Consider the following 18,841-nt stretch of genomic DNA (forward strand, 5'->3'; position numbering starts at 1 on the left):
AAACATAAAAATCATATGTTTATCAGGATATGTTGCAAAACTTTTATGCGTGCAAAAATTTTCCTTTGTATTGCCAAATTTGCATTCAGTATTAAAACGATCAAATAATAAACCTTTAATAGTCTTTGTTATTACATTCTCTAACATTTGTAATAAACTTATTGTTAATTGTTATTATACCTGTCCCTCAATCATTATTATATAAGACTGTTTTGAACTAGAATAAAAAACATGAATGGTATTCTCTTCACTATCACCGACCTTTTAAAAATACACGAGTTTCAAATGGAACTAATATTCGTAGGGGAATATCTTAAAACCGTTGCAGCCGTGTTTTAAAGTTAAGCGAATTACAAATATGCACATATTAAATTCATTTCGAATATTATGCAAGATTGTATATTTTTCCTGTAATATGAACATTTAATAGACAAACGACACGTAGTCACATGTGCATTTTCCCACCTGAGGAAAGTCGACGACGAATAGGGAAACTCGGCAACGAACGTTTACACGAACAAAAGGGGTGATTCACCCTACCACTTTATACTTGGGGATTCTTCTTCCTCGCTAAAAGTAATAAAATAAAATAAAATATTTCTAATAGTATATTTTAATAGAATGCATTTCAATGAAACCTAAAATATTGAAGAAATATTAATAATTGATAAAAAAAATATAAATATTTTAATGTACATATATACAAATTTACTTTAGTAATAAATATTAAAATTTGATCAATAAATAGCTAAGCTATAGATACTTTGATGTTGAAAATGAATGTAAATAATATTGATAATATTATAAAAAATATTTCGGTAAACATTCCATTACGGAATTGAAATATGTTGTCGGTTTACTATTGACAAAACAAACGACGAAATCGTAGGTTACCGTTTGTAAACAATGAACAAAACTTATTCCTCATCAGTCCTCGATGTTAGTTCTTCCTGGTTAATCTATCCCCATTTTTGTTTTACCGATATTTACGACAATAACAACAATAGTTTGAGTAACGTGCCATTAAAATAAATCACAGAAATTTTTCAGATTGATACCTTGCCATAATTATTATTTGTTAAATAGCCTTCATGGATTAATAAGTTAAACAACGAATATCGAAGATCTCGTTTGGGAAAAAATAAAATCTTGGAAAGTGTAAAATGGTAGTGCAAAGAATAGGAAATAATACATCAAAGTCAAACACAATTTGTGGATCACCGTCTTGTAGTGCAAGAGATAGAAAGGAAACGAAATTCAAAGATGTTTGCTCTAGTGGACTACAGAATACTTGTATTCGAACTGCGGAATGTAAATCTGGTCAATATCGTTATTCGTACAATGGAAAAGAGGTAATTTTATATTTTGTTTTAAACATAGAAAATTTATATAATAATTGTTGTAAGATAATATTTGTATAATTTAATAATAACGTCTATGAAAGAAATCTCGATATTGAAATACAACTACGTATCCCGTTATTTTAGCATGTTGTTAATTAATTAATAACATCATATCATTGATACACAAATATTTGTCGTGTCTGTAATGATCGCATTTTAAATTATTTAGCCAACCAAAAAAATAGGTAGAAGTAAACCAAGAATGCAACTAAGTGGACAGAAAGTCATAAAAAAGAGACTACCTCCTCCAAAAATTTTAACAAAAGAAGAGTACGACGAATTTCAAAAATACAGTTCTCTGACGAAGGAAGAGCGAGATGCGGCTCTTAAATCGGAGGAAGAAGAGAGGCAAAGACTTATGAAAGAGAGTATGGAGAGAAAAGAGGAATTTCGTAGAATAGATCAAGGAAGGCCTCGAGAAAAATGCCCGCAATTGGCCGAAATAGAAGAGGAAGCTAGGAAAAGAGCGAAACATGTGCTTGAAAGAGCAGAGAAGATGAAGCTCGAACAGGAGGAAGAAATCCAAAAGTGCAATAGGATCATTTTAGAGACTAAATGTCGTGCTATAAGAGACGCTCAGGTAGATAATATGAATTTACATATTAAATAATGAAATAAAATTCTGTTTTTATACATTACATTTAAAGCTTGTAATTTTTAACAGATAGCAGAAAAAAAGCTAATGGAACTCGAGTTGGAGGAAGAAGAAAAACGTTTAAATGATATGATGGAAAATGAAAGAAGATGGGCGATTAAAGAAGAAATTAAAAAAGAGCAGGACGAAGCAGTAAAAAGACAAAAATTTGCTAATAGTCTAATCGATCAAATAAAAGAAAACGAGGAAAACAGGATATTAGAGTTTGAAAGGAAGCAAGAGGAAAGTCGATTAATTAATTTAAACAATATCAATTGGCAACAAGAAGAAATTACAAAATTACGAAATAAAGAATCCGAAAACGCATTAATTCGACAACAGCTCGCTGAAGGGAACGAGCAATTAAAACACTTTAAAGCCATGGAAAAGCAGCAAAATAAAGTCATTGATCTTAGGTAAGATTTATCAAATTATTAAATTATTGAAGTTTTGATCAATCATTAATGATAATATTTCATAGGATACAAGAATACCAACGGTATAAGGAAGAAAGGGAAGCAAAGCTGGCGGAAGAACGAAGATTGGAAAAATTAGAAAAAGAAAAGGCTAAAACAACTGTTGCAATACAGACATTACAAGCAAGGGGTCAACAAGTATTTAATTATTTAATTAATGGAATTATCCTTTTTTACATTTATTTAAATTTTTTACCGTACGTTGCAATTATTAGCTTCTGGTTTAAATATCAAAGCCTTTGGATTCCTTTCTTATTTGTACCATTGTATTGTATATTATAAATTTTATTACAATACTTATAAATAAGAATAAATAGATAATTGTACATTTCGCACTTATATTTTAATAATTATTTTTTGCACCCCTTTTCTAGGAGCGGATCGATGAGTTGAATGCTGCACGAATTCAAGAAGAAGTGGAAAGACAATGGAGACAAAAAGAAAAGGAAGAAGCTCTTAAAAAAGCGCAAGCCCAAAAGTTACTTATAAAAGAAAGAGAAAAACAAATAAACAACAAACGAATAATGGAAGCAATTGAACTAGAACGAGAAAGACGTGAATTTGAAAAAATTGTACGTGTTCAGAAAGAAGCTTTCTGTCGAGAACAAAAAGAACTTGAAAAGAAACAGCGACAAGCATTAATTCATAGGAGCGAAATACTAAAACAGGTTTGTTTTCACGGTTGGATTATAGATTTTTTAATTTATTATCTTTCTTCTAATACTATGACTAAATTATTTTATGTCTATCATCTTCATCAGGTAAATGAGAAAGAAAGAGAACGCATCGAAGCAAGACAAAAGATGTTCGAGGAAGGTTTAGCAATACGTACAGAAGCCGCGATACGTAAGAAAAAGCTGCGTGATGCAATGGAAAGAAAATGTGAAGAGATGAGAAGAAACAGAGTGCCTGAAATATACATCAATGAAGTAAAACGAATGATCAGCAATATACAATAAATACAATAAATGTATAATTGTAATTTGTCTATTTATCATTCGCAATATATCCTGCGTACTATACCTGCTTAAATGAACGACCTTTACACTTATCAAAATCACAGAAAACAAAATTCATGACATAAATACTACATCTAAATATTACTTCCATAACATAACAACATTCGGATCGCGTTCAACAATATCTTCGATTTGTGCAGCTGATTGACCTGTACTACAACAAATTTCATCAAGACTGTATGTTCCTGTAAAGTACTTATAAACTGGATTGTTTTTCGTCTCTTCATTAAAAGGAGATCCCGACAAATATATTGGATACTGCAAATTACGAAAGTTGATAAAAGATAAGACAAATGATTGTTTAAATGAAATGGATCTTTCACAGTAAATCTGATAACCTTATATACTCGACGAATAAGACCTTCAATAAGACCAAATTGCACCAGCCTCCTTTCATTGATTCTTAGATTCTGAGGATTGAGACGTTGACACAAATCTCTCATGCTGCTGCCATGTGTCATACTTGCATACATTCGATATATATCTCTAAGATATGCAGGTTGTCTAGCTAAAAATAATCGTTTGTAGAATGTTTATCTATTCTGATAAGTTTTCACAATGAAGATGTATAACTTACGGAATTTTGAAGCATATGCTATGCATCGTTCTTGTAATTTTGTATTTTCGGCCAATTCTTTCAATTTGGAAGTTGCAGCATACACATTACTGTATTGAAATATTGGAATTAAAGTTACAACACCGTAATAACTGGAAGTGAATAGAAACAATCAATACTGGAGAAATTGTGTTTTAAATGAAATTTTGTATTTATGTACTTACATAAGATTCTGTACACAACTTTTAACTAGATTATTTTCCACGTCTGCTTCAGCTGCTATTCGTGCAACATGATTAAATCCATCTATGTATGGTAATACTTGCTGAGTGGTTAAATCCCACTGATCAGTTTGGAATGCTTCACGGCCCTCCAAGAATATTGGTACCTGATGATCAAGAACTGGTTTCGGCTCAGGTGCTAATTTTATGACTTTCAAATGGGACGTCATTGTCCCCTCTATTAAAATATTATATTTTACATCTTTAACATTTTTGTACAAAACTATTCTTTATAAAACGTGTTTACCTGTTAATGTACACATTTTGTGTAAATTCAAATCTTGCATTACATGTTGCAACATTTCTGCTAATCTTGTTTTATCCTCAGAGGCAGATAAAAAACAATTTTCTACCTCTAGAGCCATCTGAAAAATTAAATTAAGTTCGATAAAAAGTATTGATAAAGCAATTATTTCCAATGTATAGTTTCTTACTAAAAAATCAGACATCTTTTTTACAACAGGTTCATAATGTACAGTACGAGCTTCTGCATCACATACAAAACATAAGTTGAAATAAAATGCATTTCTTGCATACTTCTTATCATCAATCTTTACTGGAAATCCTAGGATTTTATAATCCTTCAATGTCCTATACAAAATAAATAATTTAATAAACTAGTTCAAAATAAATTCTTAAATTTTCATATTTCTTTTTGCCTCTACTTACACTGTGATAGTACTACGCTGTAACTTTGCTTTTGGTATAATATAAACACTGACATTGTCAAAAATATCCTTTGAAATAAAATTATCTGGAACCTAGTAAAAACATATAACATTATGAACTTTATAAGTTTTATAAGTTACATATAAAAATAATTAAAATAAAAAAATCAAAATAATATTTATTATACGTTGTGTATAACCTTAGCTAACCTGACAAGTAATCATTGGACCCACAATAGGATGAAATTCTGAAAAAAATATACATCTAATCGGATCTTCTTGTGCCTCATCCTTTTTATTCTCTGTTACTGATGTCATTTTTGTCGATTTCAATAACCTATAATAATATATAAAATATTATTAAAATATATTCACATGCATGTTAATAAAGAACCGAATCTATTACTTATTTCATAATTTTAAACAAATTAGCAATCAATTTTCATATCAAAATAGTCAAAATCAATACAGTCAATACTTCTTCAAATTCAATTCTTATCTATATACATAGGAAAATTTTCATACATAATTACATACTGCAATTTTATGAAATTAAGATTTTTATATTTGCTTGAATCTCTATTTACTTGTACAAAAATAAAAAACATCCTATTTTTTTAATTTATAAACAAATTTTTATTGATTAAATATGTATTAACTATAGTGAATATACCTTAAAATACATTTTATTTCGTACAATAAGAAGCATGAAAAATCCTTGAAAATTTGTAGAGTAACATTTCTTTCGAAATGCAATTTTTAAAAAACTACGTAATGCATAGATATGTGTCACAACATATTTCTACTTATACATATGTGTACTCAAGAGGAAAAATGTGTTTATACCATATCATAAGGGGAAATAGGAACACATAAATGTAAGCAGAAGTATAAATAAATATTTTTTTAAACAAACAAAAAGTGAGTTTAGATGATGAGGATACTATAAATAGATGAACAAAAAACACAAAAGATATAAGAAAATAAGAATAAGAGGAGCAATGATAAAAATATGTAATACATATTAGTAAGGAAAAAAGATAGTCAAGCATGAGAAAGAAACATCATGAGAAATAAAGAGAGAGGGAAAGAGAAAGCAATTCAATGAATAAGTAAGAACAAGTGCCTGTGTAACAAAGAGAGGAAGAATATTTAACCTTCTTTGTTATATTATTGGTACGTAATTTTATTAACATTTTACTAAGGACTTATAAATTCTTTTATTATATTTTTGTCACAGTTATAGCTGTATCATATTGATGGCAGCTGTTTTTTAGTCATAGACATCTTGCAATCTGTAACCATAACTTATGTACATACATGTTTAAATTTTTTATCTGCAATAAGTTTAGTTCATATCCTTTTTATGCCTACTATATGATAATATTTATCATAATTTTATAAACATATATTAAAAAAGTAATCTTTTTCTATTTTTAAGATTTTATTATCACAATAAAATAAATTTTATCTTTTGAAAAATTAATGAAAAAATATTAATTGTTTTTTTATATTTTGGGATTATTAATGCTATAGAATATATCTAAATGGTACTTGTCAAACTTTGGATCTTTTAGTACAATATGTTTCCAATATAAAATTTCACCTATTAAAACCATAAAAGCTAATACATATCCAACTATAATTGCAATAAATGCACCTTGTAATTTATGAAGATCAACCAATGCTTTCTCTGACTCTGCTTCTTGTCTTATTTCCATAATTTTTGACCACTCCATGACATCACTTAACCATTTTTCAACTAATCCAATTTCTATTATACGCCTTATCTAAGAATATGCATTGTATAAGATAGATCATTGCTAAATACCTTTTCTCATAATAGTTTTATAATAATTTACAAAAAGAGATACATACTAAAGTGTCAACCCTTGGTTTCAATGGTGAATTTTTTTCTAAACCAAGGGCTATTGGCATATTTATGACACATTCTTCCATGATATGTAAATTATGCTTTGATGATATATCCACTGTAGTTATATTTTCTTTTTGTTCTTTCTCTAATATCTGTCTCTTTACACGGACATGTCGAAGTAAATAAGAATTCTCATAGTAAGCAAAAGAACCATTTGCCACTTTCTCAATAGCTTTATCTTCTTCTTGAATTAACTTGAATTTGTTACCAATTTCTTGGCTACTAAGATCTGATGACATTGAGAAAAAATTTTTATTCTCCTTATTCCATCCTCCAACTTCTATAGAACTTTTTGCCAACTGTCCTAATGTATCAATAGTAACTCTGCATACAAATTGCAATATAAATAAAGTGTAATACATTGAAACATTTTATTAAAATAATTTTCACCTGGCAACTGGATTCGCTAAGGTTGCGGTCATGCTAGCTCGATAAGCAACTGCAACTAAAATGCTATAAATCCACCACCATCCAATTAATACCCGTACAGCCCAAGAGCTTGGCAAACTTGGCAATGAAATTTGAAATAGCATGCCATAAGTATATAAAATACTATTTCCTATTTCAGTGAATAAGTATAACCCCTTTATTTCTTTCTTCATTGATGTATTTTGGAAATGCATTTGATTTTTATATAAACTTATATGTTTTTTATACGATATTGATAAAAAATAAAATACAACCCCTCCTAAAATTAAAGTAAGGACAAGAGCAATCCAGGTGTAAAATCTAAAAAGCAATATATATATATACATATTTTATTTATTTATTAATTACATTTCTTTCATTTTATACTTACTTGAATGGAAGTATTAGAAGCTTCCATGAATTTTTAGTTAAAGATTCTGGTGTCAGAAAAGTAAGGCATTCAGTATTGTATGGGGTAGTAAGGTCAAAGTAATTCAAGTGGTGCAATGTATAGTGCAAATCACCCAAATAAAATGCAGCCTTTCCTTGTATGGCTTCACCTACTAATCCAACATGAGTTTGATTATCTTCGTTGATGCCCCATTTCTCTAAAGTAATATTATCAGGCATATAATATTTTGGTTTAAAATTCATTGCTTTTGATATGATCTGCATTAACTGAAAAATATAAAAGATTAAAAATATAAAGCCATAAGTCTTGTATACATATAGTACATACTTCAAATTCTATTCCAAGACCTTCTGTGTTATTATTTGGTTGTTTGTTATAGTATGCTCTTGACTTTGTTGTCACTGCTGGAATATGCTCAAATACAGCAATTCTGAAATATGTATCAAATCTTTCTTACTATTTCTTAAAGTAATAGTTATAATTATAGCTGCATTATAATCTTTTATACAAACTGCAAATGTTTTTCTTGTAAGTTAGTGATTTTCTCTGTAAAATGATTGGTACCATAAAGCAATTTGCCTTTGTACCAAGTATCTATATATTTTGTCACAATAGATTTTCTTTTACGAAGGGGAAAATAGACCGTATCCAAATCAATTCTTTCTTTGGAAGCTTTCTCACCAGAACGATACTTGTATGCATTGTATTGGCGAATAAAAACTACATTAATTATCCTGTTCCAAAGATAATGCAAATGCGATCGGAATAAACGAGAATCATATAACAGTAAAAATAATCCACGGGTGTTAATAAGACGTTCTCTGAAAGTAGAAAGTGAAATTTAGTATTTAAAATACTAAATAATAATTATTAATAAATTTAATATTTCAAATCTGATATTTGATTCTGATTTTAAACTGAAATAGGAGTTGATTCAATTTTTTTGTTCCTTATCTCTGATAATATCTAATTAAATTCGTATTAATAGAAATAATTTTCTATTGAAAAAAATAATGATGATTAATATTATTATAAATGAGGATAAAAGTAAGGGAGACTATAACAAAAGGAAGAATGCTCTAATTAATTACTTCGTGAAATTAAGAATGCATATGTTTATACAGTTGTATCATAAATAAAAGTACACAAACTATCCTAAACTATTGTGACATTATTGTGTATACATGATATCATGTATCCTCGTATTTCTAAATTAAGTGAAAGTTTATCTTGTTCCATAATCAACTATTTCTTATCTGATATCTTTGAATCATGATTCATAATAGCTTGGATTAAGTCACTTAATTAATTTGTATTTTGTACTTTACGCGATAAGGAGCATTAAATGTTAGTAATGGTTCTTATTATGTAATTTTCTACAATTGTTCAATCTAATACTAATCCAATCAAAATTGTTGAAGTCATTTATGACGCCAGTGATATCAGTTAAGAGTTAAATTTAGTGGCAAGTACTCGCGATAAAATCGTATACCAACGTGGTTAACATTAAGCTTACAACCTCGCGATTTGATTCGTGACGCCCCATCGATCTGGTAGAGTTTCGAAATAAATGTAAAAGATGTAATATTCGTTTTGCGGGAAATAAGAGTTAATGTATTTTAAAATGTCTGTAGAACTGCATTAGGAAAAATGATAGGCCCTAAGCATCTTCTATTTGGAAGAAGTTACCAAGAATATTGCTAGCAAATGAACCTAATGAGTATATTTTTGTTTTAATTAATGATAGAGAAAAATTGATTTTTATCACTTCGGGTTCATAATAAAAATGATCCCTATCTATGTTTTTGTCTTTCTTCAGGAAAACTAAAAAACAATATAACCTTTTTAATTTCTGTTTAGTACGTTTCAGTTTTTTCAAACATCGTATTAGATAATTTCTACGAATTTCTAATTATATAATTTCTGGCTATAAATATATCGTAGAAGAATTACATCCAATTAAATCGTGAAATTGTAGATCTTATAACAAAAGTTTTTATAGAACTAGTTAATTTTCATTCGATAACAAATCAAGATATAGGTCATTTTTTACAATATCCATTGTATTATAAATGTAGCTTCTGACTACTAGAATGCATTATTATTTAAAAGATTGAAAAATTTGTTGAGGATTATTGATTAATATTTATGATATCTGAGAATGATCTGATTAATATTTATTTATATATTTACCTTTCTGTATATTGCAAAAATTCAGCTGCCATAAATCCATTAGCAATTAATATAATATATGCACTGCAATTAACTGCTTTTCCGTCGATCAAAATTCTCTGAACTTGTCGTCTTGGCTGTAAAAATTGTTCGTTATCACGCAGTGCAATCTGGAATGTACATTATAAATAATTAGTAAAGTTAAGAACATAAAAAGTTAAGAACAAATTAGAATATCTGATCTTACCTCATATTTCAATACAGTTGAAGAACCTTTAATATTTTTAACATCTACGAGATTTCGATAAACAGAATCGCTAACAAAAACAATGCAATTCCTTTGGTCGATAATTTCTTCCACGATTTCTTCGACGACAGATTTCAAATTGTTTCCACTGTTCACGCATTGATGCTCTTTATAAAATACACTATACAATTTTATAAATATTTGCTAAATGATTATTTCTTTTAATTAGAAATAAATTATAAATTAGGTTTCTTGTAAATTAAATCGTGGATTGTAGATATGAAATCTATATATATCTAATAAAAATTAATAAAATTATGCAACTAGTTATAAATGCAGTACAATTGTTAATTTTCCATTTCAATTTATATTCACGGAAACTGATCGTTCTATTCCATTAATTGAATTTCGCTAAATTTTGTCTTTAATATATTAATAATAAACAAAAGGATGTAAAAAGTAAAAGTTTGAATAATAATTAAAATACCGCGCACAAGAAATTGACTAATTAAAATAATGTTAATTTAAACTTCATTAATGCCGTTACCTTTTACCGGATACCAGTATGATTTGAAGAAACAACGTAACAAGTATCATTGTTCGGATTCTACTGCTAAAAATTGCGATACGATTTCTGATTGAAACGCTTTACATACACATGCATGCCATCGACTTACTGGATCCTTTTAATTTGTTCTTTCGATCGTACGAAGTAATAAAATATTCAGGAATCTCATTTGCAGGGGAATTAATTTACATAGGAAATGCAATCGATAATGTAAATGTAACTTAGCTGTTTCGTTTACATCAACTTTGAATAAAAGGTCACGGTGAGTTCAATTTATTTTTATTTTTATAAATCGATTGCAAAGCGTGCTGAAATGTTGAATTAAAAATCAAATTTCAATCAGTATGAATGTCGTTTAACACGGAATTTACAGGAGATATAAGATACATACCGAAAACAGAGGGAAAATTAAAAATGGGTGGTAATTTGATAATGTTTGAATGAAGATATTATGAGAAAATTAAAATAAATATCTATATGTAATGTTACAATTTAATATTATATGTTACTTTGCACAATCATTAGTGATATGAGTTCTATATATAAATATTTACATCCCAATTAATATGTATTATGAAACCTGTTATGATAGCGAAAATACATAGTAGACGAAGTGTAAATGCTATGCATTGCGGTATTAAAACATATTGCAATTATCATTATCACATACAAGTTGCTATAATTACTTATATATATAAAGTAGTCATTTTGTTTCTTTGTTAAACTATGTCTACTTTTACGTTTGATTTGCCAAAATAACCGCGAATTGAGATATAAATAATTTTTTTTTAATATGCGTTTTTTATTATACTTTGAATAACTTAATCTTATTGTTTCCAAACCAAACAATATATTAAATCACTTTTTATTATCGATACATTATTCATACGCAAGTGAGCCTTCATTAACGGTCGAATGAGTTGCTGTATACAGTATATGTTGTACTTTCCAACGAGTAACTATTCATTGAAATTTTTATTTTTTTTGTGTGAGTATCGATTATATCTTTATAGATAAGAAAATAAAGTAATAGATACTAAAGTAATAGTAAATAAAGAAAATAAATATTTGAAGATAAATATTTATAAATTTAAAAAAGAGTAAAGTATATAAATAGTACTTATGTGAACAATCCATTACTGATATTTCAATTTCATATTGAGATTATGATAAAAGCATGAACACCTGCACTGCTAGCAAAAAAACGAATGGAAATTCATAAGCCAAAAATATACGAAATGTCGTAAAATGTATTATACATAGTAGTAATACATACATGTGTATACCGTATGTATATTTTGCCAAATTTCTTATCTAATCTAAATATGTTCTTTAACACCTGCCTACTAGTACGCCTTCATTCATAAGTGCAAAAGATCTTCATAAATTAAAAATAAAATAGGATATTAAAATTTCCTATGATACTCATGGTCTTATGATTTAAAAAAATTAAAAGATTCGAATTAATACAATTAGACGACTGTACATTAATAAAAGTAGAAATATCAAGAATTTCAATCTGTTTTTGTTGCTTTGTCATCCTTTACTGATAGATATTTTATTTTCTCTGCATTGTCAAAAAATGAGAAATATTTTTAAAAACCTCATATCCTCTAAAACATCAAAATTGTGCTTGATTGTTTTAATGATTATCATATAAAATAAATGTAATATTTAAAATTGTGTATCTACTGTATTAATAATAGAGATGTACTATTATGTAAAATTATTCTTAATAAAAGTTAATAAAACAATTTATAAATTATATAGCGTTCTCGAGAATTTAAAAGTATCGTTGTATATTGTATCAAGCACAAATCTAAACATTATTGTACTGTATAGGTGTTGTAGCCGAAGAACTTAGTTAAGATGAAGAATACAATAGCTGACTTACCAAAAGGCCCTTTAGACCCTTATAGAAAATCTGCAACATTTGATTGGAAATTATTGAAACTTAATATAGAAGGAGAAGATTTTGTTGAATTTCAGGTATATAGAAAGAGATATTATTTTAATAATATATTTGAAAAATTTTAGTTTCATTTTCTTAATTTGGAATTTTTGTATGTAAAGTATGAATATAAAAAGTTTCACATGTTCTTTGTCATTTCAGAAAACATTGTGGGATTTTATGAAAAAGACATCAGTATTTCAAAGACACAACTGTACTACATTAGATGAACAACGAAGGCTTTGTAATGCTCGTGTTCGAGCACTGAGAGATAATAATATTGCAGTATATATTATCAACAATAATAAGTAAAAGAAGAAACAACTTTTACTTATATAAGCCATTTATAACTTTTTTGCAGAGTCCACTAACTCATGCACATTGGTTTAATATAGTATTTCAATATGAAGCCTCTATACCAATAAAAATGGGTGTGATGGATGGTATGGTACCAAGTACAATTCTTGCATTGGGCAATGATGATCATTTTCGGACTGTAGCAAAAATTCAAGAGGGAGAAGTAAGCATTAGTTTAATGAAACATGTTTCAAATATTCCAATACTGAATTTTAATAGAATTTTAATAAAATCAACCAGTATTGATCAGTATTTGACAAAATTTTATTTTAATCTTTATTTGAACTTATGCTAAAAGATTATAATAGTATTTTCTATTTATATAATACTATTTTCTTTAGTATACTTGTTGTTTTGCACTGACTGAGATATCCCATGGAACAAATGCAAAAGGAATAAGAACTACAGCTACATATGATGCAAAATCAAAGGCTTTTATCTTAAATACTCCTGATTTCGAAGCTGCAAAATGTTGGATTGGCGGTTTAGGTGAATAAATAGGAATATATACTTTATCAAATTCATAAATGAACAACAAATAAAATTTGTGCATTTTTAGGAAAAACTGCAACGCATGCTATTGTATTTGCACAATTAATAACGCCAGATCAACAAAATCATGGTCTTCATACTTTTATTGTACCCATCAGAAATCCAAATACTCATATACCTTACCCAAATATAGATGTTGGTGACATGGGTGAAAAAATTGGATTAAATGGAGTTGACAATGGATTCATAATGTTTAACAATTATCTTATTTCTCGAACATGTTTGTTAAATAAAACAGCAGATGTTACTGAAGATGGGAATTATACAGCATCTGTGAAAGATAAAAGCAAACGATTTGGTGAGAATTTAAAGAAATTATGTTTTCTTTTTAACAGCAATTTTAATAATATTTATATATTTAAATTCGTATAGGTGCATCCTTAGGTGCATTATCTTCGGGGCGTATTACCATTACATCAATATGCGCAAACTTTGCATCTGTTGCAATAACCATTGCTGTGCGATATTGTACCGTAAGAAAACAATTCGGACCATCGGAATTAGAAGAATGGCCGGTTATAAAATATCAAGCACAGGTATTTAAATGAGTCGAATGAAAATCTAAAAAAAAAATAAATAAATAAAATGTATGATACAATTAAAATTTAACGTAAACATGTAGCAATGGCGATTGTTTCCTCACTTGGCAGCAACATATGCTCTAAAAATATTTTCTGCTGAATTTGTAAATCAAATGTGCGAATTTAATTTCAAACTTATAACCGCAAAAAATCAAGATAATATTGATAATGAAGGTATGGAAATACATGCATTATCTTCTGCAACAAAACCAGTATGTTCGTGGACTAGTCGAGATATTATACAGGATTGTAGAGAGTCTTGCGGAGGACACGGTTATCTTAAAAGTATGTCGATTGTAAACTAAATACGATAAAATAATTTATACTTTGCTTTCATCTTATTTAATTTTTATTATTTTATCTTATTTAATTTGTAATTATTAGTCTCACGTTTGGGCGACTTGAGAGCTGAAAATGATGTAACTTGTACATTTGAAGGCGAAAATAATGTATTAATTCAACAAGCCAGCAATTGGTTACTAAATCAATGGTCAAACGTACTCAATGGAAAACCAATAAATTCTCCTTTAAGAACAGCAGATTTCATGAAAGATGCCAACAGTATTTTAATACAAACTTTCCCTTATACAACAGTCGATGAAACATTGAAACCAGAAAGTATGAAAATCAATTTAAACACTCTTCACAATTCACGAGTTTATTTGATACTTCCTTTTTACAGATTTATTTTTATCCTTTACGTGGTTATTATGTTATTATTTAAAAAGAACATATGAACAGACACAAAATTTGAAACGCAAAGGTTGTGATGATTTCGAAATTAGAAACAATACTCAAGTATTCTTTGCACAAACATTATCTCTATTATATGGGCAGGTAATAACCCTCTTTTAATATTATAACATAATTACTATGTTAACTTCATTAATATTTCTTTTTGTAGCATGTGATAATGAAGTACTTCATAGAATGTATTCAAAATCCTTCATGGAGATCAGAAGAACGCAATGTGCTAATAAAGTTATGTTCGCTCTATGGAGCAGCTATTTTAGAAAAAAGATTAGGAGACTTTTATGCTGGTGGATATGCATCACCCAAGAGTAATATGGATACATTATTGCGAAAAGGGATTATAATTTTGTGTAAAGAATTAGTTCAAGAGGCAGTAGCATTAGTAGATGTTTTAGCACCACCAGATTTTGTATTAAATTCTCCATTAGGAATGTCTGATGGTCAAGTACGTTATTTTATTTATTTTCAAAATCTCACGTTTATTCAATCTACAATTATCTAAATCTATTTTGCATATAGGTATATAAACATATCAAAGAAGAAATATTTAAAGTCAAAGAAAACTTTGAACGACCGTCATGGTGGAGAGAAATAGTACGATCAAAATTATGATATGTACATAACATGTAATTAATATTTTTTGTTATTATATTTTTAATATTTTTTATTATACATATAAAAATTATACACCTGGATAATAAAAATTTATTATAAAATTCTGATTTTTATTATTGTATATTTTTATTATTAGTACTTACAGAATGAATAGTAAACCATAATAATATTATAATTCTGTGTGTTTTCTTACTGTGATTAAAGATTTGTCTGCTTCTGCAAACCATTCATCATAAACCGTTTGGGGTTCAATCATCCAAAATTTATGGAATGATATAGGTTCTTGTGAAGCAAGGTATGCAGTCGCATAATCTGAAGGGCGTGCCTGTAATAAATATATATTATTGTTTTGAAAGAAATTACATTTATCTTAAATAAAGTAAATAATTTCGTATAACATACTTGATGAAACATTGATGAATGTACAGGTTGCACTCTGATTCGTGATAGACATATACCAAAAAGATACATATCATCTGGAGTAGTAGATGACGGACATTCGCATTTACCTAGTTCTATGATTTCATGAACCAGAGATGCAGATAAAGCAACTCCTGCTCCACCTGTTAGATATTCATACCCGTAATCACTATCCCAGAGTTGAAAACCATATCGTTCTCCAATAGCAACTGGTGTGTTTGGATTGTAACATGTCAATAAACGTAACAAACGTGCCACGCTAATTTATGTAGATAATATTATATTAATATCTATTATTAAATTGTATATATTATACATATATTACAAACAAATATAATACAGATATACAAACAAATATACATACCTAAAAATTGTGTCATCATCACTGATTATTAACCAATTTAAATTTTTCTTTTTTAATATTTTATCTGCTTGTACTAAAATGCTGTATGTTTTAGCACAATGCCCTTGTGTTGTATTTGGGACAATGAAACTATCAGGCAGATGTTTATCTATACTAAAAAGAAACATTACTTTACTGGTAATTAACACACATAATCATTGTTAAATTATATAATAAAAGTATTTATACCAGCAATATCACTAAAGTAACCAATATTTGTAGCATATTTTGCCCATGTTCTTTTAATCACAGGAATTCTCTCAATATGAAATTTCGAACAAGTTTTTACAGCAAAATAGATATTTTCAGTGGTCACAGATGAACCCTTCATTTAAAATAAATTAGAATATTATTTAGAATTATAACTTATAATTACATTAGTACTGACTTACACATGGATGAAAAAATCTTGGATATGTAGCACACTCAGAATTAGATATGATGCATATTTCAGATACATGTGTTAATCGTACTCCTTTACCAACTTTCAATACGAAAGATGCAAATTCATATGATGCATCAATTGAAAAATCATCTTTAGGTCTATCACCTTCATTAATTTTATGTACTAGGCTGATAAAACAAAAGTCATATCAAGCCTATGATTTAAATTATAAATTCATTTTAAAATACATCTTGTATAACATACTTAGCTAACAAATTTGACGTTATTCCAAAACCTGAAGCTATATGTGGATACTTCAATTTTTTCTTATGTTCTGCAAAATGATGGATGATAGTTGGTTCTTGATCGTATAATACATGACCAATCCATATATTCTAAAACAAATACTCCGTGTTTAACTATTCTAAGTACAATTAAATATTTTAATAAGTAACATAATTTTAAAATAACATACTTTATTTTCTTTATATTTGAGAAGAATACTTAATAATTTATTCAATCTAATTACAGTATTCTCCAGACAGAAGAAAAACCATTTTGAAGTGGAATATGTATCCAATAAATAATTTAAAAGTGGTATTATTGTCCAAGATCCATTAATATTCAATTTGTGAGATAAGATAATTTTGGGAGGATCCTAATGAAAAAAATTATAGATGTTTTGTGCAAAAGATTATATTTTATATATAATATATTTTAATATTATATGTATCAAATATGCTTTATTGTACATACCTTATCAAGGGCTTCTGCTTGTTCAAGAATATTTTTCTTTAACATTTCAGCATGAGCCATATGATAACCTTCCTTTTGATCTAATATTACAATAACTATGTCACTGGGGTCTGCAAAAACAATTAATTTACAATTTGTATTTGATGATAAAATGAAGAATAAGTATACTATATATAACATCTATAACATAACTTACCTAAACCATTTACATTAATCTTATCCACGAATAATATAAGAAATATGAAGTACATAGAATATATGGAAAACATTGTTTTCGAAAATTCAACTTAATTAATACTCCCTCCTATAAGAAAAAAATTAAAAGACTTGAAATAGATAAAAACATTTCATACTAATGTAATAAAATAAGACTATGTGAGTTGCAAGTTGTTTAAAATATTAAGTTTAATAACGAATAATTTTAATATTTGGACGATATTTGATTCCTTTTTATTTTAACTGATTGATAATACACAGTACTTGATATTTGATTCTTTTTTTATTTTAACTGATTGATAATACACAGTACTAGATAGTAATAATTTACAGTTCAAAAAACGTATATAATGTATTTAAAGTACAAAAAATCACAAATATTTCTACACATTATAGTAGAAATATGATATTAACTAGATTAGATATTAAATACAATAACGTATTACCTTATACAAATTTACCATTAAATTCTTTGTCTAAATATCCACCATCATGAAACTTCTATCCACGTATGTATGTGTAGAACATGTATATATACGTATTGAGAACACATATTATAGTTAATTAGTGATAATAAGTAATAGATTTTCTCTTCGGTACTCGGTACAGGACTAGCAGGTACTAATGGTATAGTAATATCAGAAAGAGAAATTCAAAAATGTTCTCTTTGATAATATATATATATTAATAAAAATGTTACAAAAATTAAAATTTTAGAATTTATATGACTTAATACAACAGTTTCATTTTTGTAACTAATTAACTTTAAGTTAATTTATATAAAATTGATGTCTTAATATCTATGTGTGATATGTATATGTAATATGTTAAAAATATATTATGTATTGTTTATTATAGCATTTTATTAATCTAGATATTATAAGGATTATTTCTATTGGTAATCCTGAATTATACAATTATACCCTTTAAATTATGTAACTGACCTCAAAGTAACTGTAAGAGTATATAACTTAAAAAAATGTCATTACTGTATATTCTGTATGTATACTGTATAAAATTTATTTACATTGTAAATATTTGTTTACTTAATCAAATTTTGCAATGATTTGAA

At 27.5% G+C, this 18,841-nt stretch overlaps 5 protein-coding genes across 14 annotated transcripts in view; 2 read left to right on the plus strand and 3 right to left on the minus strand.

Moving 5' to 3' along the window:
• Window positions 1-3,545, plus strand: part of LOC117212095 (cilia- and flagella-associated protein 45-like) — a 36,260-nt gene extending 32,715 nt beyond the window's left edge. The window contains exons 1-6 of one of the 2 annotated variants that reach the window (XM_033456594.1): window positions 824-1,352; window positions 1,573-1,983; window positions 2,068-2,453; window positions 2,519-2,651; window positions 2,888-3,181; window positions 3,275-3,545. In XM_033456594.1, the coding sequence (XP_033312485.1) occupies window positions 1,164-1,352; window positions 1,573-1,983; window positions 2,068-2,453; window positions 2,519-2,651; window positions 2,888-3,181; window positions 3,275-3,472 (1,611 nt within the window). In that variant the 5' untranslated portion in view covers window positions 824-1,163 and the 3' untranslated portion in view covers window positions 3,473-3,545. Of the gene's footprint in view, window positions 1-823; window positions 1,353-1,572; window positions 1,984-2,067; window positions 2,454-2,518; window positions 2,652-2,887 lie in introns of those variants that run through there. The other variant, XM_033456593.1, reaches the window with a different exon arrangement.
• Window positions 3,485-5,866, minus strand: LOC117212098 (GATOR complex protein NPRL2). Of its 5 annotated transcripts, none has more exons than XM_033456597.1 (9): window positions 5,545-5,595; window positions 5,248-5,374; window positions 5,039-5,130; window positions 4,804-4,960; window positions 4,617-4,734; window positions 4,313-4,547; window positions 4,110-4,240; window positions 3,871-4,040; window positions 3,485-3,790 (listed from the first exon to the last, which is right to left on the minus strand). In XM_033456597.1, exons 1-9 carry the CDS (start codon window positions 5,562-5,564, stop codon window positions 3,614-3,616), a joined length of 1,227 nt encoding a protein of 408 aa, XP_033312488.1. In that variant the 5' UTR covers window positions 5,565-5,595; the 3' UTR covers window positions 3,485-3,613. The 5 variants fall into 5 exon arrangements, with proteins under 5 accessions (XP_033312488.1, XP_033312489.1, XP_033312490.1 ...); XM_033456598.1 differs by lacking the exon at window positions 5,545-5,595 and adding an exon at window positions 5,813-5,866 and having other exon boundaries at window positions 3,487-3,790; XM_033456599.1 differs by lacking the exon at window positions 5,545-5,595 and adding an exon at window positions 5,711-5,842 and having other exon boundaries at window positions 3,487-3,790.
• On the plus strand, window positions 5,830-15,911 carry LOC117212094 (peroxisomal acyl-coenzyme A oxidase 3-like). Of its 3 annotated transcripts, XM_033456591.1 has the most exons (13): window positions 5,968-6,213; window positions 12,623-12,769; window positions 12,894-13,016; window positions 13,093-13,251; window positions 13,430-13,577; window positions 13,648-13,938; window positions 14,013-14,176; window positions 14,263-14,506; window positions 14,606-14,839; window positions 14,904-15,058; window positions 15,126-15,419; window positions 15,494-15,600; window positions 15,794-15,911. In XM_033456591.1, the coding sequence occupies exons 2-12, from the start codon at window positions 12,650-12,652 to the stop codon at window positions 15,584-15,586; spliced, it is 2,025 nt and encodes a 674-aa protein (XP_033312482.1). In that variant the 5' UTR covers window positions 5,968-6,213; window positions 12,623-12,649; the 3' UTR covers window positions 15,587-15,600; window positions 15,794-15,911. The 3 variants fall into 3 exon arrangements, with proteins under 3 accessions (XP_033312483.1, XP_033312482.1, XP_033312481.1); XM_033456592.1 differs by lacking the exons at window positions 5,968-6,213; window positions 15,794-15,911 and adding an exon at window positions 5,830-5,915 and having other exon boundaries at window positions 15,494-15,690; XM_033456590.1 differs by lacking the exon at window positions 15,794-15,911 and having other exon boundaries at window positions 15,494-15,690.
• On the minus strand, window positions 6,472-10,929 carry LOC117212093 (ionotropic receptor 21a-like). 3 transcript variants are annotated; one of them, XM_033456588.1, is made up of 9 exons: window positions 10,760-10,929; window positions 10,213-10,393; window positions 9,987-10,102; window positions 8,306-8,614; window positions 8,121-8,223; window positions 7,773-8,059; window positions 7,364-7,702; window positions 6,916-7,297; window positions 6,472-6,827 (listed from the first exon to the last, which is right to left on the minus strand). In XM_033456588.1, exons 1-9 carry the CDS (start codon window positions 10,807-10,809, stop codon window positions 6,546-6,548), a joined length of 2,049 nt encoding a protein of 682 aa, XP_033312479.1. In that variant the 5' UTR covers window positions 10,810-10,929; the 3' UTR covers window positions 6,472-6,545. The 3 variants fall into 3 exon arrangements, with proteins under 3 accessions (XP_033312479.1, XP_033312478.1, XP_033312480.1); XM_033456587.1 differs by having other exon boundaries at window positions 9,987-10,135; XM_033456589.1 differs by lacking the exon at window positions 8,306-8,614 and having other exon boundaries at window positions 9,987-10,135.
• Window positions 15,668-18,298, minus strand: LOC117212097 (beta-1,3-glucosyltransferase). The gene is made up of 10 exons (XM_033456596.1): window positions 18,216-18,298; window positions 17,750-17,857; window positions 17,554-17,663; window positions 17,273-17,455; window positions 17,062-17,192; window positions 16,805-16,985; window positions 16,602-16,737; window positions 16,374-16,521; window positions 15,992-16,268; window positions 15,668-15,914 (listed from the first exon to the last, which is right to left on the minus strand). The coding sequence occupies exons 2-10, from the start codon at window positions 17,820-17,822 to the stop codon at window positions 15,759-15,761; spliced, it is 1,395 nt and encodes a 464-aa protein (XP_033312487.1). The 5' UTR covers window positions 17,823-17,857; window positions 18,216-18,298; the 3' UTR covers window positions 15,668-15,758.
• Between the last annotated feature and the right edge of the window lie 543 nt (window positions 18,299-18,841).

The sequence above is a fragment of the Bombus bifarius genome, unplaced genomic scaffold (genome assembly GCF_011952205.1).
Source record: "Bombus bifarius isolate JDL3187 unplaced genomic scaffold, Bbif_JDL3187 scf7180000008274, whole genome shotgun sequence".
In the NCBI taxonomy this organism is placed as follows: domain Eukaryota; kingdom Metazoa; phylum Arthropoda; class Insecta; order Hymenoptera; family Apidae; genus Bombus; species Bombus bifarius.